Below are 24,969 nucleotides of genomic sequence, written 5' to 3'. Positions count from 1 at the left end.
AACCAGCGAAGAAAGTAACGAAGAAACCAGAGACGCCGAATCTGCAAGAGGCAGAGAAGGCGAGCGAGACGAAACAGTACGTGCAGGTTGATTTGACTGCCCCACAACCGAATGGTCATTCGGGGCAGAGATAGGAACCGACAAAACCGCATTATTAGCCGCGTCGGAAACAACAACCAAAATAGGCTTAGTAGAGGAAGATTTAGGTTTAACTTTACCCTTCACATCGCCCTTGCCGCGCTCTTTATCCCTGTCAGACATGCTGACAAAACCAAAATGGCGACAGTAAACAAAATGGCTACAAAAAATACGTGACCAACACGTGGCCGAAAATTTCCAGTAGCAACAGCAAAATACGTTCAACAAGTAAAATAGGAACGAGCTCACCAACTATCAGTGCAGCAGGCGAGCAGACGGGTAAGTGGGTGCCGGTGGGTGTCTAAGCAAACACCAAACAGCGCAAATCCACGAGAGCCAAAAATCAACAACCTGCTCCTTAGAAAGCTGAAGTGTCGAATGATAGGGGTCACGTGGTCAGTAGCAGTAGTGACGTGGCACGCAGGATGGGAGGTAACTCCCTGGGTGCGTGGTCATTACTATGGCTACGTTTACACTTTTTTAGTTGGGGTTGCTCCCCTTTAAGACGGGTAGCCTTTTCAGACCTTAGCACTTTAGACTGCGTCAATGCTACATGTGATTCGGAGTAGGAATATGTAATTTAATCGCCATTTTCCAAACATCCTCCTGCGTCCCGCATGTTACAGACACCACTTTCACACAGACACCGGTAGCAATTCTATTCAGATACAACATTTTGTTTGCACACTTTGTTTTAATTCCGGTCAACTTTTCACACCCTTTCCAAATAAATGTTTTTGCATAAAGTAATACAATACAACAGAACATTTTCCTTATTTTCACCTGGCAGTGGTACTCCCATAACGTTAACCGCTTCACTACTGGCCAGTATCACACAGACATTTCTACATCTAGACTACCAACACAGAACACACACAAACATCTTCCTCATCTTCTCCTCCCTCTCCTGTTCAAAGGTCGGCGAGGTTGGCTATTATCATCATCACTGCCATCTTGGCTCATGTCCTCTGACCTGCCCTTGCCGTTCTCTGCCGATGTCTGCCATTCCGACTGTAACTTCTTCAGCACTTCCGGAGTTATCAGTCCTTTTTTGATAAGCTGGGTCGCTAGACGACCTTGGCCTACATTGACCTCGTTGGCACCCATCTGACCTTTCCGTGCAGCATTCTTGGCTTCCAGGAAAGAGGAAGAGAGGCGGGGAGACTCGGAACGGACACCGCCTTTACCGTTTCTCCCTGGAGATCTTTTCACAGGAATGTCATCCTCACCATCAACTATCTCTGAAGCGAATCCTGTGGTCTTCTGGCGGCGATGCTTGATCTCAAAGTCGTCTTCGTCATCAATGACGGCACCGGGAGTCCTGGCCTCGGCATTGCGAACAAGGCGCGTGATGTTGACCACTCCCAGCTGAATGACCTGGTCAAGCTCTCGCTGCATGTCGCGCACGTGGTCCGAGTCAGGAAACATGTCCGGGAAACGATACCTGCCCAAAGTGAAAGACGGTCTTGGTGGCAGTGCTTCGATCACAAGGAAAGCATCATCCTTACTATAACATCTCTCACTGAAGTGCACAAAACGGAAAGTTCAGTACAGTGGAACCCCTCTTTTAAAACTTCAAAAAAAATCTGAGAAAACCGGGTCTTAAAAAGGAGGTAGTCTTAAAATGGGGGTAACTTTACAGAGGTTATGAACAGAAAATCTCAACCTTATTGCGATTAGTTGATGATGTTTTAGAACATGCAGATTTACATAATAAGCCTGGATTGATGGTGTCAATTGACTTTTTTCATGCATTTGATTGCATTTCCAAAGAGTTTATGTTGAAGATGTTTGAAAAATTTGGTTTTGGAACTGATTTTGTGAAATGGGTTGATGTTTTGATGAAAAACACAAGAAGTTGTGTAAATTATTGTGGTTGGTTATCTGAATTTTTTAATATTGATTCCGGAATAAGGCAAGGTTGTCCTTTTTCCGCACTAGCCTTCGTATTAGCAGTTGAATTGTTAGCAATCAAAATTCGAGAGGCCAAAAATATAAAGGGTATGTCATTATGGAACAACGGAGATATGGATAAAGTTTTGAAAGTATTGTTGTACGCTGATGATGTTACATTGTTTTTGCAAGATGAACATGACATGTTCCAAGCCCTGGCTTTGATTGATAAATTTTCGGAAATATCAGGTTTGAACATAAATCACCAAAAATCCAAGCGAATGTGGTTTGGGTCATGGAAGAACTGTAGGAATGAGTGTTGCGGTTTTGCATGTACAGACAAAATGAAAATTCTGGGTGTATATTTCTGTAATTACATGCGTGCGTCAAAAGTGAGAGAGAATTGGGAAGAGAGAGTGAATGTTGCGAAAAGACTCATCTGCGTGTGGGAGAAAAGGAATTTGAGCATTATGGGTAAAGTCTGTGTATTTAAAACGTTTATTCTGCCACATTTTGTCTATATAATGCAGGCGCTGATTGTACCAGACGATGTTCTAACTGAAATTAATAGGTTAATGTTTCGCTTCGTGTGGCGCAAAAAAGACTGCAACAGGAAGGCATTTGAAAAGGTGAAAAGAACTGTTTTATGTAACGAAGTTAAGCAAGGTGGATTGAATATGATTGATTTGCGACAGATGCAGTGTTCCTTTTTGTTAAGCTGGGTTGTGAACCTAACTCTGTCTAATGAAGACCAGAAATGGTCATGGCTCCCAAAAGCACTGTTTTTCCGTTTTGGGAGTCGCTTTGAATGTTTTTTTGCGAACATTAATAGCAAACCATTTAAAGGATTGGACAGTATTAAATCGGAATTTTGGTCCGCTGTGTTGAAGACATGGCTTGATAATAATCAAGTCGATAATGGTAATTCTGTATCGGGTTTGTTGTGGAACAACAAAGATATAATTTGTCAAGGTAACCCACTCTTTTTTGCGGATTGGATTAAAAGTGGTATAATGTATGTGAGCGATGTGTGTGAGAATGGACGTTTTGCTACCTATGAAGAAGTGTGTGAAAGAACTGGCTACACTGCAAATAGATTGCTTGAGTACAATGTTGTTCGTACAGCTGTACATCTCCTTTTAAGAAATGTAGCTATAGACGATGTAAATTGTTCAGTCTGTGACATTCCGACCTTTTGTGGAAAAAAAGTGAGATCAGTAAAAGAAATTCGAAAGATTCTCGTAGGAAAAAAATACAGCCCACCCTGTTCAGAAGGATTTTGGAGAAGAAAGTTAGGATTTGAAATTGACGAAAAGAATTGGAACTTAGCAGCCACTGTCACTAGTGAAGTTCGATTACGTGTACTGCATTGGAAAATATTGCAAAACATTTATCCAACTAATATTTTATTGTATAAAATGAAAGTGAAGGCTGATAAAAACTGTACATATTGTGAGGATAAACTTGATGTATTGGAGCATTTTTTCTTTGAATGCCCAACCGTGCTCAGGTTTTGGAAATATATTGAAATGTACATATTAGTAAACATTGGCGAAAGAATTAGGTTGAATGTTACAGATGTGCTTTTTGGTATTAAAAGTAACAGCAAAAATATGAAGAAGATTAATTATATTATTTTAATCGCAAAGATGTGCGGAAGCATTTTTAAAAAAACCGATTCACGATCAACACTGGAAATTATTTTTGGAAATCATGTTGTTTTGAGATTTCGTTAGTCTGACGTTTTATTAATTAGAAACAAATTGTTGATTGTCTCTGATTTAAGATAAAGCATGTAAATGAGAAATTATGTGTACAAACAGAAAACATACAGTTACCATGTTTGTTATCACGTGTTTATTGATTGATTAAAATTTTGAAAAAAAAAAAATTAAAAAAAAAAAAAAAAACCAGAAAATCTGAGAAAACATGGTCTTAAAAAGGAGGTAGTCTTAACATGGGGGTAACTTTACAGAGGTTATGAACAGAAAATCTGAGAAAACATGGTCTTAAAAAGGAGGGAGTCTTAAAATGGGGGTAACTTTACAGAGGTTATGAACAGAAAATCTGAGAAAACATGGTCTTAAAAAGGAGGGAGTCTTAAATTGGGGGTCTTAAAAAAAGGTGGGTTCCACTGAACCTCTAAGTCTTTTAATTGCCTCTACATACGAGCTTTTCTTCAAACACCTACATGAGGCATCTGCTTTGCCTTCAAACACCTACATGAGGCATCTGCTTTGCCTTCAAACACCTACATCAGGCATCTGCTTTGCCTTCAAACACCTACATCAGGCATCTGCTTTGCCTTCAAACACCTACATCAGGCATCTGCTTTGCCTTCAAACACCTACATCAAGCATCTGCTTTGCCTTCAAACACCTACATCAGGCATCTGCTTTGCCTTCAAACACCTACATCAGGCATCTGCTTTGCCTTCAAACACCTACAGGAGGCATCTGCTTTGCCTTCAAACACCTACATCAGGCATCTGCTTTGCCTTCAAACACCTACATCAGGCATCTGCTTTGCCTTCAAACACCTACATCAGGCATCTGCTTTGCCTTCAAACAACCACTTGCAACAAGAGGAGTGCACTTAAACATACATGATGTGACAAACAAAAAGAAGACAAGAGTTCAAGTGTGCTTAGCTTCACAACTTTTACATGCATTAAAACAGATCTAAACATGGCTCAAGCAACTGTTTCTCATTCATATTAAAATAAAGCTATAGCCCTTTAACAGAGTGAACAATATCAATCTTCATGCAACCTTAACCAAACTTATAGATTCAAAGTTGCCAGTGAACAAACAAAAGTATGATGATGCCTTACCCTAGCCAGAGATAAAGGTCAAGGACATCAAAGACGCCCTCTAGATGCACAAGGTCAGCGATGACAGAAGGCGTGGTGAAGGGCCAGCCGATCTGACGGCACAACCAGTCCAGTGTGAGTGGTTCATTGCGACTGAACTGACGTGCAAACTGCACAACAAGAAAACAGAGGAATTCATGTGTGTAATTCAGGAACCGCACATCATGTTTGGGTGTGCGATAAAAATCAAGGTAAATATGGCTATATCTCGGTAAGTGTATCCATATCCAACTTCAATCAAATGTCATGAGAAAAAGGGCAGAGCAATAAAGTCTGCCAAACTCTTACTCGCACACACAAAACATGCTGTAGCTTGGAACATTATCTGCTCTCTTTATTCTAGCTTTGACCCTTGGTAGAAAAAAGCTGTACCTTTGTCATGAATTATTATTATGAGGCGCGAACCTGTCAAGAATAGAATAGGCAACCGAGACTACTCGCGCATTACACGACGTAGCCAAGTGACGTATTCATATGACGTATCCAAGTGTACTGACGTAAACTAAAATCGTTTCACGAGAGGGTCGTTTTCCGCAAGTCCATGGAGCGAAGAACGCTTGGAGGAAAAGCCGTTCCCCTGTCTTTGAAGGTAAGTGACTGTGATTATTACATCGACAATCGTTCCACGGGATCTGGGCGGAGATGAGTGTATCGTGTCAGTCATTTACATTGTGTTGTTGTCAAGTTGTGTACGTTTTGAATGTGCGCTGTTGCCAAATCCCCATTTTTCGAAACGCAGTAATAGAATGAGAACGATAATAAAACATGAACAAACCAAGTCTTTTAGACAGGCTGTGTAGGTAACACATATGGCCCTTTGATCTGTTTCAGGAACCCACGGTCCAATGATTCATTCATCTTCCTCTTCCTCATGTTGCCGTAATTGTGGAGAGAGATGTAACCAGACTACTACTGCTATTAACTTGATGATGGTGTCTTGAGAAGAAGAGTGATGACCAAAACCAGGAACGCGGTCTTCAAGACCAGTCAAGTGCTACACGTCATCTCGAGTACCTTTTCAATGACATCGAGCTAAGTCAAAACTTCATAAACATTATGTGTATTCCTTTTGTTTTGATGTCCTTCAAGGGAACCTTCTGAAGAACGTTTGCAGCGGCGGAGTCACGTTAGATTACCGCGACAGAATTGAAATCCAGCAGCAATAGACATTTGATCAGAGTGTGCTGTGATGCAAGTAACATGACCTAGCTTGAACAGTGTGTGATACATTTAGTACGATACTGATATTTAGCAAAAATATAGACTAACCTGATTAATGTGTGCTGCATTGCAAGAATTTTATTAACACTATCCATGTATTAAATTATATAAACCTGTGTTGATCTTTCTCTGCTACTTCGAGAGCATGGGAAAGAGTGAAAGAAAGTAAAGTCCAGGCAGTACCTGTTTCTTTAGCTAATACGAAAAGGCGGCGTGTTTTCCTTCCATAAACTTCCTTTGGAAGGCGCAGGCAGAAAGAAACAGGCTGACGAAAACTGACTTGTGACATATGGGGGCTCGTCCGGGATTTTGTAACTCGTAATTTCAATTTGGCTTCCCCAAACAAATTTTCTTCAAACAAATTCCCTATTCGTTTTTCGTTTGTGTGTTAGTCCGTTCATGTTTATCATCGTATAAATCAACTTTTGTATTTATTCATGTTTATAGTTAGTTCATCATTTAACGATAACAGAGTCTGACGTGTGTGCTTCAGCACACGGGAATAATCCAAATGAAGAGTGACGCAAGGCTTTGACGTCACTATAATAATTCACGTAAAGCACTAATGTTATAGTAGTTTAGTTCCCCCTATTTGGCTGTGCTAAACAAAAGGCTATAACAGAAGACAGTGGACTAACACCCTGTCAGGCCATCCTGTGTCCCTTAGTCGACAAAATTATAATATTGTTGGTCGCCGTGGGAGGTTGGTGGGCGAATTGGGTTATATACGAGGGATAGCACTCATCTTCGTCCAGAAGGACCGTGGAAGTGAAGTTGATTCTGCAGACAGTCACACTTCACAACGCCAAGAGTAAGGGTTAGGAAAATTAGATTATTGTCTATACAGCAGTAGATAATTGAAGAATCTTATTTCGACTTACTGTGCGATAGAATCGAGTTGATATTAATATAGGCGAAAGGTCCACGTTGATGGAGCGCCGATGAGATATTAAAATGAAGTTCACTCGATAGAACGGTATATTGTTTGACATATACCAGAAGAACCATAAATTCTAGTGTTAGGTATCCGTGGTTGTAAAAGGATATTAGAATGGTTCAGAGAAATCGTGTCATTGGGACACGTAACGTTTACTGAGGTAACGTTGAACGTTCATGAATTCAAGTAGCAAAGTGAGCTTCACTAAAGTAACACTTCATTCTATAGTGGGGGAGTTTTCTCTCTCTAGTAAATAGTGTGTGAAAAGCAGTTTAGTCAAATCGGTTTTTCAACCGAGCATCACGTATTTGCAGTTTGATTCAGTGAATATCTGTGTGTGAGTTAACGTAAAGGATATGCAAACATCCAAACACCCGAGTACTAGGGCGCATATAGCAAGAATGAACGCTGACCCGCAGAACCAGAATACGGCCGAGGCCGTAGTTTCAGATGTTGAAGGGGGTGACACATATGTCAACACCCAAGGAGAATCGAGCGATAATGATTCTCAGACGTTAGGCGCGCGTGTAACGACTTATGTATCCGCTGCAAGTAATGAACGTGCAGGTCCGATCCACCCTGTGAAATCCGGATTGGAGTGGACTCGCGAACTTTTGGCGATAGGACGAGAGTTAGGACTCGAAGGCAAAGACTTGCGGGAGTTTGTAGCTGAAGAACGCGCACGAGAGGAACGTGAACGTGAACGTGAAGTTCTCGAACGTGAACGTGAACGTGAACGTGAAGTTCTCGAACGTGAACGTGAACGTGAAGTTCTCGAACGTGAACGTGAACGTGAAGTTCTCGAACGCGCACGTGAACGAGAAGCCGATCGCGCGTTTCAGCTAGAACAGTTGAGGATACAAACGGAAGCACACCGAGACAACGCCAACAATAACGCGTCGAGGCGTCGTGGGGATGACGACTTTATCCCAAAAATCCCTTTTCTTGACGACAAAGACGACATCGAGAGTTGGTTTGCACAATTTGAACATTATGCAACCGACTGTCATCTCGATGACGAACGCAAAGCTACAAGAATGGTGTATTTCCTGAAAGGAAAGGCGAGAACCATTTATGCAAAACTCAGTTTCGAAGACGCGCGCAACTACAACACTTTGAAGAATGCGTTGTATGATGGATTTCAACTGACAGCAGATCAATATCGGAAGAAATTCCGTCAGCTGAAGCGAAACCCATCTGACACGTACAAAGAACATGTCACCAAACTTGAGCGCATCCTCGATAAATGGATCGAGTTAGCCAAGTGCGATGAACATGTGGCAGATCTGAAGGATCTAGTTCTCAGAGAACAATTAGAGAACACCTTCCCTACCGAAGTGATGTTGCACGTACTTGATCGGAAACCGAAGTCTGCGAAAGAAATGGGCGAAATTGCCACGGAGTACGAACAATCACGTTCGAACATCAAGCCACGGCAATCTCACCAAAACCATTCTAGCAGCAGCGCGTTTTCGAACACGAAAGGTTCGAACGTCGTCGAAAGTGACGCGAAAGAGAAATCGTCACAGAAAGAACATAAATACGTGAGCGATGATGAAAAACAAAGACTGAAAGCCACAGGCTGTTGTTTTTTTTGCAAGGGCAAAGGGCACCTGTCGCGATTTTGTCCCAATAAGGGAGAAAGCGTTCACGCAGTTCATGTTCGAAATGAATTTGATGGACAAGAAATCCCCGTACATCTTGACAAGCTGTGCAAGTCGTGCAAAAAGAAGGATTTCAAAGAGGAAGTGTTCATCAAATTAGACGGCCGAATCGTAAAAGCATTACGCGATTCCGGGTGCTCAGGTATTATGGTCAGGGCCGACCTTATACCTGAAGAAAGGTACTTGGCAAAGAAAAAAGAAACTACTCTCGCAGAGAAGAAAACACGGAAATTGTGTCCCACGGCTGTGGCCCACATTGACTGTCCGTATTTTGATGCCAAAACCGAAGTGGTCATACTCGAAGATCCCATTTATCCTGTCCTCATAGGAAAATGGTATGGTGTAAGCCAGAACAAGAGGAAGACCCCTTTGTTTCCGGTACGTGACCCGAGTTGGTATCAAGGTGAGACCAACGCGGCGGTCAGTACACGGAAGCAAGAGAAGAGAAAAAAAAAACGGAATGAGAAACCTGTGCCGGGAACTAGTCATGATGACAGAAATACACACAAGATGTATTCCCCGCAAGATCTCAAGAAGGCTCAGAATGATGATGAAACACTGGCAAAAGTACGCCAAATGGCTGTTTCAGGAGAATCATTCCACGGTGTGAAATATGTATACAAGAAAGAAATCTTGTACAGGACAACCCTCGACAAAACGGGGAGTGAATCTAGTAAAGTCGTTGTTCCCAAAGAAATGAGAAGCAAAGTGCTTTCTTTTGGGCACGACCACCCGATGACAGGTCATCTCGGGCAGAAGAAAACCACTGATAGAATCAGGTGTGAGTTCTGGTGGCCAGGTTTGGTCGGAGACATAAAACGTTACTGTCTCTCGTGTGACACATGCCAAAGAACAGCGCCAAAAGGCAGAACCAAGAAAGCACCTCAAGACAGTATTGGGTTCTCACCCTTTGAAATGCGGTATGGTAATAATAATAATTCATGACAGCCCCTTTCTTGAGAATGAATTTCCCAAATTTAGTCACAATATGAAGCGCGACTTAAATAATCTGCTCCATGGTTGTCACAACCCGGTATTTCTTACCTCCTTTCTTCTTCACAAAAACGATTGGAGCATTGTACGGTGAGTTTGCCGGTTCAATGACCCCGAGCTTCAACATCTCGTCGATCTCGTCTTCGACCGTTTTCACCATCGCAAGAAAGTGCTACTTCTGCTTCCCGTGAAACACAACAAACTAGAGTTGACTTGGCGCGGCCCATACGTAGTGACTGAGAAAGTCAACCAGTTTGACTACAGAGTCAAAGTCGGGACGAAACAAAAGGTGTTCCACATCAACCTGATGAAAGAATATCAGGAACGTGACATCGTCACGCGTGATGTTGCTGTCGTTACACCTGAAGAAGAAAAAAAAGAAGAAGCAGAAGAACACATCGCCGTAGTCATCGAGGAAGATGATACGATGAACGATGATATCTTCCGAATAGACACTCAGAAGATGATTCCTCTGCTGGAAACTACTCGTACAGAAGATGTCACAAGCGTGAACTTCTGTAAAGAATTGAGTAGAGAAAGAACAAAAGAGGCGAAAGCGATCTGTAGTGCATTCTCCAAGAATCTGACTGATGTACCGATTACTACCAACTTGGAGAAGTGCAGAATCGAACTTACAGAGAAGAAACCTGTGTTTGTTCGACCGAGACTCGTACCTCATGCGATGGTGAAAACGGTCGAAGACGAGATCGACGAGATGTTGAAGCTCGGGGTCATTGAACCGGCAAACTCACCGTACAATGCTCCAATCGTTTTTGTGAAGAAGAAAGGAGGTAAGAAATACCGGGTTGTGACAACCATGGATCAGATTATTTAAGTCGCGCTTCATATAGTGACTAAATTTGGGAAATTCATTCTCAAGAAAGGGGCTGTCATGAATTATTATTATGAGGCGCGAACCTGTCAAGAATAGAATAGGCAACCGAGACTACTCGCGCATTACACGACGTAGCCAAGTGACGTATTCATATGACGTATCCAAGTGTACTGACGTAAACTAAAATCGTTTCACGAGAGGGTCGTTTTCCGCAAGTCCATGGAGCGAAGAACGCTTGGAGGAAAAGCCGTTCCCCTGTCTTTGAAGGTAAGTGACTGTGATTATTACATCGACAATCGTTCCACGGGATCTGGGCGGAGATGAGTGTATCGTGTCAGTCATTTACATTGTGTTGTTGTCAAGTTGTGTACGTTTTGAATGTGCGCTGTTGCCAAATCCCCATTTTTCGAAACGCAGTAATAGAATGAGAACGATAATAAAACATGAACAAACCAAGTCTTTTAGACAGGCTGTGTAGGTAACACATATGGCCCTTTGATCTGTTTCAGGAACCCACGGTCCAATGATTCATTCATCTTCCTCTTCCTCATGTTGCCGTAATTGTGGAGAGAGATGTAACCAGACTACTACTGCTATTAACTTGATGATGGTGTCTTGAGAAGAAGAGTGATGACCAAAACCAGGAACGCGGTCTTCAAGACCAGTCAAGTGCTACACGTCATCTCGAGTACCTTTTCAATGACATCGAGCTAAGTCAAAACTTCATAAACATTATGTGTATTCCTTTTGTTTTGATGTCCTTCAAGGGAACCTTCTGAAGAACGTTTGCAGCGGCGGAGTCACGTTAGATTACCGCGACAGAATTGAAATCCAGCAGCAATAGACATTTGATCAGAGTGTGCTGTGATGCAAGTAACATGACCTAGCTTGAACAGTGTGTGATACATTTAGTACGATACTGATATTTAGCAAAAATATAGACTAACCTGATTAATGTGTGCTGCATTGCAAGAATTTTATTAACACTATCCATGTATTAAATTATATAAACCTGTGTTGATCTTTCTCTGCTACTTCGAGAGCATGGGAAAGAGTGAAAGAAAGTAAAGTCCAGGCAGTACCTGTTTCTTTAGCTAATACGAAAAGGCGGCGTGTTTTCCTTCCATAAACTTCCTTTGGAAGGCGCACGCAGAAAGAAACAGGCTGACGAAAACTGACTTGTGACAACCTTGGACTGTAAAATGATACAAAAAGATAATGAGATTTTCGCTTGAACAGAGATTTTTGTCATGCCAAAGTTTTGAAAGCCTCTGAAGACTTCATTATCTTATTCACAATTCTGAACTGCTTCTGCTCTATCATAACTAACATAGGTAAAAGGGACCCAAATAACAAACCTTGAGGAACAATGTGCAGACAAAGGGCTGTTTCTTGGGAATGGGGGCACAACAGAAGACGTAGCGAACACGCAGGTTGAGCGGGACATGTTCAATCATGTCGGCCAGGAACTTGAAGTCGTCCACATTGCACATGAAGTACTTGTCACTGTCCAGCTGGGATAGGGTCACAAAAATGTCCTGCAAGAGAAAGAAGCATCTTGGTATTTGAAAGTCCATTTTTATGAAACAATAATTAGCAGAAACAAAAGAGTGAACCGATAAATTACACACTTGTACGTTACACATTACATGCCCTATAATGTTCACACATGCAAGACAAAAGTTCTGCTCTGTTCATTTTGGCAAAATTCTAACAAACGTGCTAAGATTTGAGGCTCAAAATGTTTATCGTTAAGAAAATCAAAATCCAGTACTTATACATACTTGAAAAGATAAAAAAATTATATGAACATCATTATGCTTAACTGAAGGCAAAGACAGACAGGCAGGAAGACAAACAGATGGATATACACATACATCGATACAGGAACACTATACAAATGCAGACTGATGCTGTAACTTACTATGAGGTTGGACAGCGTCGCATGAGGGAGGTGGTAAGCAAACAGCTCTATCTGTTCCGCAGTTGGGTGTAAACCTGCTTGCTGCAACAGACATCAACACAATCTGAATCATTTATCAAGTTGAACACTTAAAAACTTCAACTACTTCAAAAACAATTGGATACAAAACAAGTATTTCACATAATATCCAGACTAAAGTTCCTGCACTTTCCACATTTATGAAGATCTATGGGCCATTTGTAGCATTTGTCTGTGTAAATAATGGTGTAAATATTTTTTAGCATTTGTCTGTTTGGTTTACCCACTTGACCCAAACACACGGAGAGGCACGCATGCGCACATACACACACACAGCCGCTGACACACAAAACACACGACCTCACCTCAATAGGTTCAATGGTACGACTGACAACGTCTTTTAGAAGGTTGAGGTCATCACTCCTGAAGGTCGTGACCTCCCCATTTTCATAGATTGTGTTGTATCGGCCAGCGCGACCTCCAATCTGCAGAGCCTGAGACGTGCTGATCACATCCATCTCCTTCTCTCCGTTCTCATTCAGGTGAGGCTTCATCAGGGAGTAGAAGATGATGCGTTTGATGGCTCTGTGTGTCGAGGGGAAAAAGGACACATCTGTTATTTGCAAGACTGAAAAATGACTATTGTAACCAGCATTCAGGCCATTATACAGCTATTTCCATTCTCACAGCACCACCCCCCCCCCCCCCCTCAAAAAAAAAGAAGAAGAAGAAGAAATAGGCAAACGAAGAAGGATGCACACAGTGAAGAGTATACGTTTAGCAGAGCATACAACTTACAAATGCCTGAATAAATTTAATAATTATACCATTCACGCCTTCATCTAAATTGTAGAGAGTGTAATTTTATTCTGTTGGTTCTATTAAAAAAGTAAACAACAACAAAATTTACAAAATGACTGCTTAAAACTAAATTAATAAAATGACCAACTTACAGGTTGAGCCCCATCCCAATAGCATCAGTGGCCACCATGATTTTGCAAGGGTCATTGGGATCGTTGAACTTTGCTGCTTGGGCTAGTTTTGTACCTGCACAAACAAATCAAAATTAATGTTAATTCTTTAAGTGTGGCCTTTTGTTAAAACCAGTAATCCTGAATCTTCAAAGCAAAACATTTTACATGTAATAATTTGAATCTAAACACCTTCTGAAACAAGTCAAGCTGTCAGATATTAAAAGATACAACATATTCACATACACAGGAAAAATAACCCAGACATGGACAAAAAAACTTACACAGAACAATTCAAACACACACAGACAGACAGGCACTTAAAAATGGACACACATGGACTGAGGAAATGATCTTGCTAAAAAAGTACAGAAACACAAGCGCACACCCTGACTCCTGCTCCCTGTGGACTGGGAAGTGTCCTACTTTCCATCCGTAGCCCTGATGCATCCTGTTTTTAAATTCAGTTAGGGGTAGGATTTAGGGGGTTGGGGGATCTGCGTGTGGGGGAAGGCTGGGGGTGTCAGTCAGATGCTTCCTGTTCTTCAACCGCCCCCCAAACCCCACCAACTGACCTCCTTAGAAATAGGATAGGCTAGGATCCAATAATTCCTATCATTAACATTTTTTTAATTTTGGGGTTGCGCTCTCTCGTTTCTGTTGCGATGATAACCTAAACAGGTTCCTGCAATGTATCGATCCTGATCCTGATCCTGATAGTCTGTCCTGTTCTGAGCATGATCCTTTCAAGTCGTACTCATCACCTTTTTCAGAACTTTCATCATATCATCCTGAAGACCGGCACGGTTGCCCTAGTGGTAAGGCGTCCGCCCCGTGATCGGGAGGTCGTGGGTTCGAACCCCGGCCGGGTCATACCTAAGACTTTAAAATTGGCAATCTAGTGGCTGCTCCGCCTGGCGTCTGGCATTATGGGGTTAGTGCTAGGACTGGTTGGTCCGGTGTCAGAATAATGTGACTGGGTGAGACATGAAGCCTGTGCTGCGACTTCTGTCTTGTGTGTGGCGCACGTTATATGTCAAAGCAGCACCGCCCTGATATGGCCCTTCGTGAAGAAGGCAGTTTGTCACTGCCGAAATATTGATAAAGAAAGTACTTATCTGGTAACTGCTGTGTCCTCTTTCTGTTTAACCTGTTCAACTCATTTCTAAATCTCTGTCAAACTGAACATATGAAACACAGAACAAGGTCATGCCATGCCTATTACATAAACCTGACATGTTTACACAAATGTCTGCGTGTCACTTACCAGGCGGCAATCCACCATAGATGACAGCACACTCTTTCTTCATGCTCTCTAGCTGCCTACTGATGTAGTAAATGTCGTTCTTGCTGAAGCATACGATGCAGTCACCAGGACGAACATTCTCAAACCTCTCTGCAAAGCAACCAAAATAATAGTGTATACTTCTTCTTCTGCGTTCGACGGTTGTGTCTAGGGTAATAGTGTATACAAACACAAGCAGGCACATCACTCTAATTATTCTCTGAAACTGAAAGTAATAATCTTTCACATTTTTTCTCATCTCATCACCTTTTAAAGAACATTCTCAAATCTTTCTACAAACCAAACAAAAAAAGGATGATCTATACAAATGAAACTGGGAAAACAACAAACATTATTGTCTAAAAATAATACATGTATTCTTTAACATTTTCTGTATCTCAATGCAAGAGACAAAGCAAAGTCCTCTGCCTCATGAGAAACTCACAACGTCCATAAGAATGGAAGAAAGGATATAATGTACCGGAGAACAAGATAAGGGAGATAATGCTGAACTCACCTACTGCTCTGTCAAGGTATTGCAGCTGAGTCAACCTTTTGTACCGCCGGACCTTTAAGAAGACAAACAAAGCTGCAGGATAGCTTGACTAACCCGTTTCTAATGCAACAAATTTGTTTGTGAAAGCCAAGTGTAGAAAGTATATTTGTTACACTGCTGGTGGTGAATAATTCATATCTTATGCACAAGATAAGAGATCAAACACACACAGCACATGTTATGTACACACAAAGCACAGGCATAAGCACACACGCACGCACGACTCCCACCCCCATCAAGAACGAACACACACATCCGCACAAATCATCAAGAATACACACACAAACCATCAAGAACACACACACACACACCCCCCTCTCCGCAACCACCCTCTTCCACCTTTATACCCACCTCCACTTCATCCCCAGTACCCATCATGAGTTCCTGGACCAAGTCGATGGTGGAGGGTTCCCCACACAGATGGACCTCGTGTGCACACATCCCTAGCAAGGCCCGAGTCCAGGCCCATCCTCTCTGTGGGTCTCGGATCATCTGAATCTCATCTATGACGGCCACTTCATCTGTAAGAAATAGCAGATAAATCTTCTTTGTCTTCTTTTCTGCGTTCATGGGCTGAAACTCCCATGTACATTCTTTTTTTTTTTGCACTAGTGGGTTTTTACGTGTATGACCATTTTTGTCCCACCATTTAGGCAGCCATATGCTGCTTTAGGGGGATAACAGATAAATGACATCACATTTAGTGATTTACGTGCTTTAGACCTGAGTGATGTTCACGGTCTCACTGAGCGAGTCTCAAAACAGTTGCTCTTCTTTCAGTATGTGACAGGGTAAATCCAGGACTATGCCAACAACATACATTTTACTCATGGGCAACCACCACACATGTCAAAGCAGAACTAACCCTAATTTAGCTTTAATTTAAAAATTACTCACATCCTTTAACTTGCTCTGCTCTGGTACAGTAGCAGAACAATAAGTTGCCTCATGAGATCACCCCTCACCCTTCAGTGTTGAAAAGTTTATTAAATTTATTTCCTTTAGTAAATATTGCCTTTCTCGGATGCTGATTGCATTTCAGCCATTTGTTTGTTTGTTTGTTTGTTTGCTTAACGCCCAGCCGACCACGAAGGGCCATATCAGGGCGGTGCTGCTTTGACATATAACGTGCGCCACACACAAGACAGAAGTCGCAGCACAGGCTTCATGTCTCACCCAGTCACATTATTCTGACACCGGACCAACCAGTCCTAGCACTAACCCCATAATGCCAGACGCCAGGCGGAGCAGCCACTAGATTGCCAATTTTAAAGTCTTAGGTATGACCCGGCCGGGGTTCGAACCCACGACCTCCCGATCACGGGGCGGACGCCTTACCACTAGGCCAACCGTGCCGGTCATTTCAGCCATATCGCTGCACGAAAAAGGTCTTGCTTGGTGCAATAGCAGAATAATAAGTTTTGTCATTAGATCACACCTCAACCTTTAGTGTTAAAACACATGCCTGAAAAATTGTAAAGCCTTTTTCGGATGCTGTTTGTATTCTAGCGATATCGCTGCACACAAAAGGTCTTGATTTGCGTCGAAAGCAAATTACTCAAAGGCAGCAGGACCTCTTGCCATAACACAGGCTACGTGTTCAGCAGCCATGCTGCCTTCACTGGCGTATCATCTCTCATCTGGTCACAGAGCAAGAGACAGACATACATGCAGGCAGAAAGACAGACAGACAGAGGAAAGACAGACAGACAGAGGGAAGAGAGACAAACAGAGGATAAGCTCACAAGGTGTAGTAGAACTGGCCATCTCCACAGTACAGGCCACATGGTCAGAGGCAGTGTTGTCTTCCCTCGCATACCGCCTCTCCTCTCCAGTCACCAGATCACAAAACGTTCCCTTAGAAAATACAAGAAAGATGACCAAATAAGAGTCTTTTCAATATTGCCGAAGTGAAAGATGCTCTACCATTAGGCAAAAAAAAAAAAAAAAAAAATAGGTGTGGTTATGGTAACATAGCCCCAAAAAATAGGATAGGAAAGTAGGCAATCACTTTTTTTTTTAAAACTTTTTTTTCTAATGTGTACAAATTAAACTTACTTGACAGGGAAATAAGTGTGCGACTCGGGCGCTTTCGCTTTCATTGCGTTTTCTGCACTCGTTTTCTTGTGTGTGTTTTTTGTTTTTTTGACAAATGTAATAAAAAGTTATAGGGTCGGCCCCTAAAAATAGGGTAGGTCGGGTTACTGTAACCACACCTATTTTTTTTGTAGGCCTTATTAAAATGCAACTGAGGCTGAATTATTTTCTCAAAATGTTTACATCTAGAGCATTTCAAGACAAAAGTCCCCTTTCCTAGTTCGTGATGAGAAATTTCTGAACATATAACTGTTGGAGTATAAATTAGCCCGATTGTATAAAGTGAAGTGTCTAAGTTGTGTGTGAAGGTATGCATGGGGGCCGTAATAGAGAACACAACAAACAACTCAAAATGAACACTGACAAAAATGAAGTCAATGAACAAAAGATTTGTTGATTTGTGTATTTTTGCCAAAAATGTATATAGGTTAAACTTCACATACTGATAGTAAGCGTAGCATGGTCCAACAAGGACGGAAGTACAAAGCAAACTAAAGATCAAAACCAAAAGCTGTCAACTCACAGCATCATTGCTCTTTTGAAAGACTTCGGAGGCAAGCAGTTTCAGCGGTCCACAGTACACGCCAGTCTTTGCCGACAGAAATCGTTCTAACGCATGATGTGTCTTGCCACTGTTGGTTGGCCCAGCATGGAATATGATCTTTCTCTGTATGGCTCGCGCCTCGGGATACCTAAGAAAAAAGCACAAAATGAAAAATCAAACAAATTTAAATCTGCAACAAAAAGAGCAGAAAGGACAGTACATTATATATATATCTATATTTATATGCACATCAACAAAACCAACACCCCAAAACGTATTACAACATTCTTTTCAACTCCCCACAACTCTAACCATTTCTTGTACTTTGGTAAAAACTATTAAATTTCCATCTATTTCTAGGTGAGAGAAACAAAGGGAAGTAAGCGCTCTAAATGCATACCAGTTTATTACGACACGTGCAATAGAGTCAGTGAGAGTTATGTGGAACCAAGCTCCTGGCACCTGAGAGAATAACAAGCATTTGAATGAACAAGCGACTCTCATCACAAAAAATGTTATTTCTAGGTGAACAGCAGTTAAAAAGATGAACCCTGGTAATGGTACTTCTATTAAAGGCTGCCATATTCGTAGCGTTCATTAATTAATTCATATTGTTTACATGTGCCAATAATGTTATAAAACTGTACCTAAGGGGATATAATAACAATTGGCTGTAGCTTTCGAACACAGAAAAAATTATTTCAGTATTGCAAAGTGGTTTTGATAGTGTCGAATGTAAACAGAACAGTCTCAAACGCCATCTTTGGTTTACGAAACGTCACGAAATGACGTCAACGGTCTAAAAATAGCCCAAGTCCTGGAGAACTGTTGCTAAACAATGCAATAAAGAATTAATTATTTCTCGTAATTGGTAAGGACTTCAAAGCTAAAACTTTGCAGGAAGCTTAATTTATACATCCCCGCAACGATGGGAAAAGCCCTGGAAGTAATTAAACTAATTAAATAGGACTATGTCAGCCTTTAAGAGGCACACACAGGCCTTTGACTTTAGTTCATAACTAAATTCAAGTAACTTCTCCATCTTAACTTTTCCCAGCTGTTGGCTTCCATCAAAATTCTGTTACAGGGGTCAAAGCTAGCAATTCCATGACCATGCTGACAAAGTGACACAGAGAATAACTGAACTTTTCAACAGGATGAAGGTTTTGTGTTCCGTTAAAACTAAATTGATTGCAATAAGCAAACACAAACAACTGGAAAGCTTCTAATGCCGTATCCTGAGAAACAAGCAACACATTGCACACCATTTCCTTTCTTTCATTTTCATTACTTTATTGTCCCATCGCTGGGAAATTCGGGTCGCTTCCTCCCAGTGGAAAGCTAGCAGCAACGGAGTCGCGCTACCCAGGTGTCTGCGTGTTTAGGTGTATTCAGCCACCTGCACTTATGGCAGAATGACCAAGGTCTTTTACGTGCCATTGTGATGACACGGGGGTGGGACATGGCTTCCGTCTCTGGGTCTGCACATAAAGTTGACCCGTGTCCGCCCCGGCCCGAATTCGATCCTGCGACCTTCCATATGGCTCACCGATAAAAACGGAACATTTAAAAGTAATCAAACTAGTAAAACTGCTGAAATACAATGAAACAAGCCAAAAGTCTGACCAGTTAGCAGGCAGTCGCAGGTCACTGATTTTTCTCAGGTCCTCCATGCAGTCCAGGTGAGGGAAGATCTCTCTAGCATGACGCAGAAAGTATGGGAACAGATCGTCCACATGACCTGCATAAAAATGAACACCAAATGAAGTCAAAACAAAACGTGCATTTGGCAGGTGCCAAACAGGTAAGTTACACTAAGCAAGCTAACATGCAATGAGTTTGGAAAGTAGTCAAACATGCAACGTTTCGTACATATCATGTTTAGGCTATAACTATTAGTATAATGGAAACATAGAGGGTGGCATGTAAATTGTAATATGTACAACAGAAAAAGTTGGTGCCACACAACAAGCTATGCTTATATTAAGTGTGGTTATGTATTATGCATTCAGCTTTCTTTTCAGAATAGACATATCATCATGATTATCACAGCCAAGTGAGGCAGGGAATTATAATGACAACCTCTAAGAAACAAAGGGAAGTTGTTTTTCCTTGCAGTGTTTATTCTCTCAGGTTATAGGAGTTAGGACACTGGTTCTCTACAACTTTCAGTCTCACTTACTGTTGTTATATCCTTACAGCTCTTATCCCCCTTTGTTTCTTAGAGCTCATCACAACATCATCATCATCATTATCAAGATAAGCATACCTGCGCCCTGCAGAATATCACTGAGAACAACGTGAAGGTCTACGTGGAGTTGCTCAGATTCCACAACAAACTTGCGAAAACTCATGTAGGACTGGTGGAACAAGCGCTCTGCACACAGATAGTACAATCATAACATAAAAGTATGTATTCGGACTATTCCTAATATGTTGTTTAGAAGTTTAATAAAAATTTAACATATTAACTTATTATTAAATCCAACATACAAGACATACACTAAATTTGCAGTATTGTCAGTAGAAGATCAATGGCAAATGAGAAACATTGTCACTGTCACGATTAGGTGACATGGATCAAGTAAGTGTCACTCGGTGGGGTGCCTTCTCTTGGTCAATTGCGATAGAAAGCGCCTGTGCTTTCTGACAATGGGTGGGTTTTGCTGACAGCGCAGAACAAACACGGATATTGTGTCGCACGGATTTCACGGGGGTGATTTCTGCTGTCGAGGCAGGATTGTCGATAACTGAACTGGGGTATGTGACAGGGTGAGTCACGTGATTTTGTCAAGGTTGTCTGTCTGAGACATGTTAACTGGACACTCGAACACTCAGCGCTGGGGAGGACGGTCGTGTCTTATATTTCCTGCGAGCTTTGATGGATTTCATCGCTTTGATTTCAACGCGCCGTTCTGCATGTACAGGAGGGGCTCCAGGAAACTTCAGTTGAGACCACCTTCTCTCTTTTTACATGCGGTCTGACGGACGGGTCGTCAATTTCTCTTCGCCGTGCGGGGATGGTTCTTCACCGCATAAAGTATTCGGCAAGAGGTTGAATGGTGTGTCGCTGTTGACGAACAGAGGCCATTCAAAGGAGGAAGCGGTTTTTGCTTCCATGAGAGTGCTACATTCATAGGCTTTTTGAGGTAATAAATCATTATTTAACGCTGTTGACGAGTCTGTGTTTGTGGAATGAAATACTCTCTGTTGTTCTTTCCAGGTTAGCGCATAATTTGCTCTTTGTGACGCTAAAATACTAATCTGTATATGGTTTTTGCAGATATGGAGAGAAGGACGGAAAATGGCTGATTTGTTGTTGTAAAAGTCCGTTTGTGCAGGCCCACGTGCTCGATGAAATATGTCAGGGTGACATGTTTAAAGGTGGAGGTTGTTGGGTAGCTTGACATGTTTAGTGCACCGAGGCTTTTTGTTGCAGCCTTTCTTCATCTTCTACCGTTGCTGGCTGTTTTGCTGCCTATCTGCGGGACACTGTTAACTGCAGACGCTGTAACCGGGATCATCTGATATAACCAGCTAACCGGCTAACCAGCGACTGGGTGAGGCGCCTGATGTCTCCACTTTTCCCTGCTTCGTAACAACGCCAGCCGGCACTACATTCTACGGAGCAGTTGTGGAGACTATGAACAAATTACAGGCCGTCCACCCAGTGGCAAAACAAAGCTAAGTGCACCATGTCTTTGCACCCTGTTTACCACCGTTGTCATCTTTTATATTTGTGATTATATGCGAGTGGTGACAACGTGGGGTGTGTGACACCTGCATTAACCAGCACTTTAGGCAGATCAGTCATATTTCTTAGCTATACACGGGATCAGCGTGTTACTATAATTTTCTATATTCTAACTGGCATTTTGTCAGTGACCACTGATTTTACGTTTTGAACGTAAAAGAACATATTTTGAGTGAAGTCTCGAGGGAGGTGGCGAGTTATTACATAAACAGGCGTCTGAAACTTATACTTTTGTTGTTTCTATTTAATTGTATGACTGCGAGAGTGGATCGTGGTGTGGTTAGTTAGTTAGAAGTAACTAACCGTTTCATAATCACCTTATGTGATATAGTGAAACGTGACAGTCACTAATGCCTCTATGTGATGATAATGGTGACTGGCTAAAAAATCACCTAATTAACCCATTTTTTGTTTGAGACTATGTCTGCTCCTAACAAGACAAATCTTTAAATTGGTTATTTAGATTGTCGTGCTTATTGACTTAATTTTCAAAACAAGAGAGTTTTGATTCGTTTTTATCTGTTTAAGAGGCAATATATCCCAATTAAGCCTCAGGTGTCAGGTTTCCACGTCTCACTGAGTGAATCTCAAACGGTCGCCCATCTTTCAGTATGGGGTTATTTCAGCATGTGACGTACATCTTCTTCTTCTTCAGCGTTCCAGAAATTCTGGTGACGTGTGAGCTCGTTTGCCCATTTGGGTTCCCCACACTATACTCTGAGAACATCACCAGGCGGCAGCGACCGGGATTCGAACTCACGACCTCCCGATTAGGAGGCCGACGTCTTGCCACCACGCCACTGCGCCCGTCGTGACGTACATCACTTCCATGGGGTTAAGTCGGGGCTATGCCACAGTAGACTGAAGTTGAAGTTCTTACTGTCAAGTCCATGTTCTGCCGCGAGTGTCTTCACAACAGGTCTCCGGTAGAATTCATTCAGAAGTCTCAGCATATCCTCTGCAATGGAAGAACAAATGAGTGTATTCTATTTCTATATATATTATATATGAGGTTGTGTGCGAGTGAGCGACACGAGTATATGCGAGTAATTGGTTGTGTGCACTGTTCAGTATTTGCCACATTAAGGAGAGGGGTCGCTTGCCATCGTAGCGCGCTGTGGGCCGGCTGGGGGCGGGTTGCTTGCGAGGGCTGTATTTTGTACATTGATTATTTGATACATGTATAATTATTAAATGCGTCTCCAGGAATATGTTTAGTTTAAATCTTGTGTCGATACTATTTAATTCTGCCTCGCTATTAGCCATTGAGTAAAACTGTTTTATCACCATTGCTTTATTGTTGTTAATTCGTCTCCAGAAATATGTTTTGTTTTAATCTTGTGTCGATACTATTTAACTCTGCCTCGTTATTAGCCATTGAGTATAACTGTTTTATCACCATTGTTTTATTGTTGTTCTTTGGCCATTTACGTTGAATGACTTGTTATACATTGACATTGATAGTTTTATTCTTCTTCTTCTTCGTCGTTCGCTAGATAGTTTTATTATAAGAACCTTTTTTTTTAATTCCTATTAACTCGATGTTCTTTAACTATGTTTGTAAATTGTTAGAGGATCTTTTAGTAGAAGTGTTTAACTGTCGAAGCTGCTTTTACCTAAGAGACCGACTGTATATTGTGCTGTTGTACTTGTCAGACTTGATTGTACCAAGTCCTTCACATGTTGTAATGCGCTTAGAGCCAAATATTTTTGTTTTTTGTAAGGGATAGGCGCAATATAAATACACTTTATTATTATTATTATTATATAATTTATAAACCGTTGTTAAATTTAGAGGAATATAAATCTTGTTTTCAAGCACATATTCACACGCGCGCGCATGCTCACACACACACAAATGGAGAGAGAGAGAGAGAGAGAGAGAGAGAGAGAGAGAGAGAGAGAGAGAGAGAGAGAGAGAGAGAGAGAGAAGAGAGAGAGACAACTAGAGAGAGAGAGAAAAGAGAGAGACAACTAGAGAGAGAGAGAGGGAGAGATCGAGAGAGCACCTTTTTTCAAGTGTCCCGCGAGTTCAGCACCAACATTGATATCATCCGAAGAATGTTTTGGTTTGACAGTGACAGGCCGTATCAAACTACTGAAATCTTTGTCCTTGTTAGAAGATTTTAGGCGAATAGCTGATGTAACTGGGCTCAAGCACTTTAGCTGATAACTTTGTTTGGCTGTCAAAACTTGTCCCCTGAGACTGGTAATGCGTCGATACATCCTGGAAGCCATTTTACTGTCATGTGTAGCTTTATCGTTGACCATACAATGTGTGGCTTCCTCAAATGCGTGTAGACATCTAAATACCACTCAAGGGCAAGTTTCGGTTTCCCGTGCATGTTTCCAGGGCGCAGCCATGTTGGTTCAAACTGCGATGAAAATATTTTCGCATCATACACGTAGTCGTCAATTTGATATTAAATTGCTTCGGGATATGATATAACTTTAACTTTACGAACAAATCGAGATAAAAAAAAAGACAATCTTTGGATATTTAATCTATGGTCACGAATGACGAAACTAACGGAAGCATAGCAGCATGGCTTTGTAGCAAAGGCGGCAACATTTGTGTTTACAAAATGTCTGCAGTTGGAAGACAGATTGCTCGTTGAAAAGGCGTTTATCAGCAATCATGGGGTCTAAGGTACAGGCTTTCACTGGCAGAACCGTATGCAGTCATTAAAGATTAGATACGATTTAACTCTTAATGGGTAGGGTCAGATTTTACTCGCCACAAGCTAGATCTTGGCACGGTTTCCATCCTTTCTTTTCTGCAAGTTCAGACAAGCTCAGGCTTGTTTTAATGACTACTTACCAACTCAGGATTGTTTTCTCCCCTTGCTGTAAGTCCTATTGTATTCTTCTTGCCGCGGGCGAATTTGTTTACACTTAGGACACCGAAGGTATGTCTTGTCGAGTCTTAAGCCTAATGATGCATGAAATTGTGTTTATTGTTCAGGTGGCTTTGGGTATAAGTTATAACTTTGAATGCTCGGTCAGTTAACCATTCGTTCCGGGTACCATTACCAAGTACTGAAGTAGGGTGGGGAAAACGTGTTGCTCTCAGACAGTCGTGTTCAGTTTCAGTGACAAATGTGGATATGTGTACAAAAGCCAAAGATTACTATGTAAATGATAAGGGAGCTTTAAATCTGCAAGCTCTGTTTTGTGGTTTGCACAATTACTGCAAGTATGTCTGCCCAGTGCACAATTGTTTTCATTACAAACTATCATTCCATTGGTTAAGACTTCAAGGAGAAG

The 24,969-nt window shown here is 41.7% G+C and overlaps 2 protein-coding genes across 2 annotated transcripts in view; one reads left to right on the top strand and one right to left on the bottom strand.

Annotated features, from left to right (window-relative positions):
- Positions 1-726: 726 nt before the first annotated feature.
- LOC138982978 (ATP-dependent RNA helicase SUPV3L1, mitochondrial-like) lies at positions 727-24,072 on the bottom strand. The gene is made up of 15 exons (XM_070356368.1): positions 23,712-24,072; positions 22,583-22,660; positions 20,218-20,325; positions 19,575-19,689; positions 17,928-18,096; positions 17,053-17,164; positions 15,659-15,828; positions 15,269-15,320; positions 14,734-14,862; positions 13,449-13,542; positions 12,861-13,080; positions 12,478-12,558; positions 11,912-12,091; positions 4,865-5,013; positions 727-1,582 (listed from the first exon to the last, which is right to left on the bottom strand). The coding sequence occupies exons 1-15, from the start codon at positions 23,971-23,973 to the stop codon at positions 1,027-1,029; spliced, it is 2,475 nt and encodes an 824-aa protein (XP_070212469.1). The 5' UTR covers positions 23,974-24,072; the 3' UTR covers positions 727-1,026.
- Positions 24,073-24,271: 199 nt separating this feature from the next.
- LOC138982977 (microtubule-associated protein futsch-like) overlaps positions 24,272-24,969 on the top strand; it is a 33,243-nt gene continuing 32,545 nt past the window's right edge. The window contains exon 1 of the mRNA XM_070356367.1: positions 24,272-24,352. Coding sequence (XP_070212468.1) covers positions 24,341-24,352 — 12 coding nt within the window. The 5' untranslated portion in view covers positions 24,272-24,340. The remainder of the gene's footprint in view (positions 24,353-24,969) is intronic.

Source organism: Littorina saxatilis, linkage group LG12 (genome assembly GCF_037325665.1).
Source record: "Littorina saxatilis isolate snail1 linkage group LG12, US_GU_Lsax_2.0, whole genome shotgun sequence".
Classification (NCBI taxonomy): Eukaryota; Metazoa; Mollusca; class Gastropoda; order Littorinimorpha; family Littorinidae; genus Littorina; species Littorina saxatilis.
This window is presented reverse-complemented; position numbering and strand designations above follow the sequence as displayed.

Bases quoted from the DNA above. Each gene is read 5' to 3' on its own strand.
- LOC138982978 (XM_070356368.1), bottom strand. From the start codon at position 23,973: ATGGTCAACGATAAAGCTACACATGACAGTAAAATGGCTTCCAGGATG. The intron at 17,165-17,927 runs GTGAGTTGACAG...GTATTTTCTAAG, and splicing joins TTCAAAAGAGCAATGATGCT to GGAACGTTTTGTGATCTGGT. The intron at 12,092-12,477 runs GTAAGTTACAGC...TTTCTCTTGCAG, and splicing joins CGACGCTGTCCAACCTCATA to GACATTTTTGTGACCCTATC.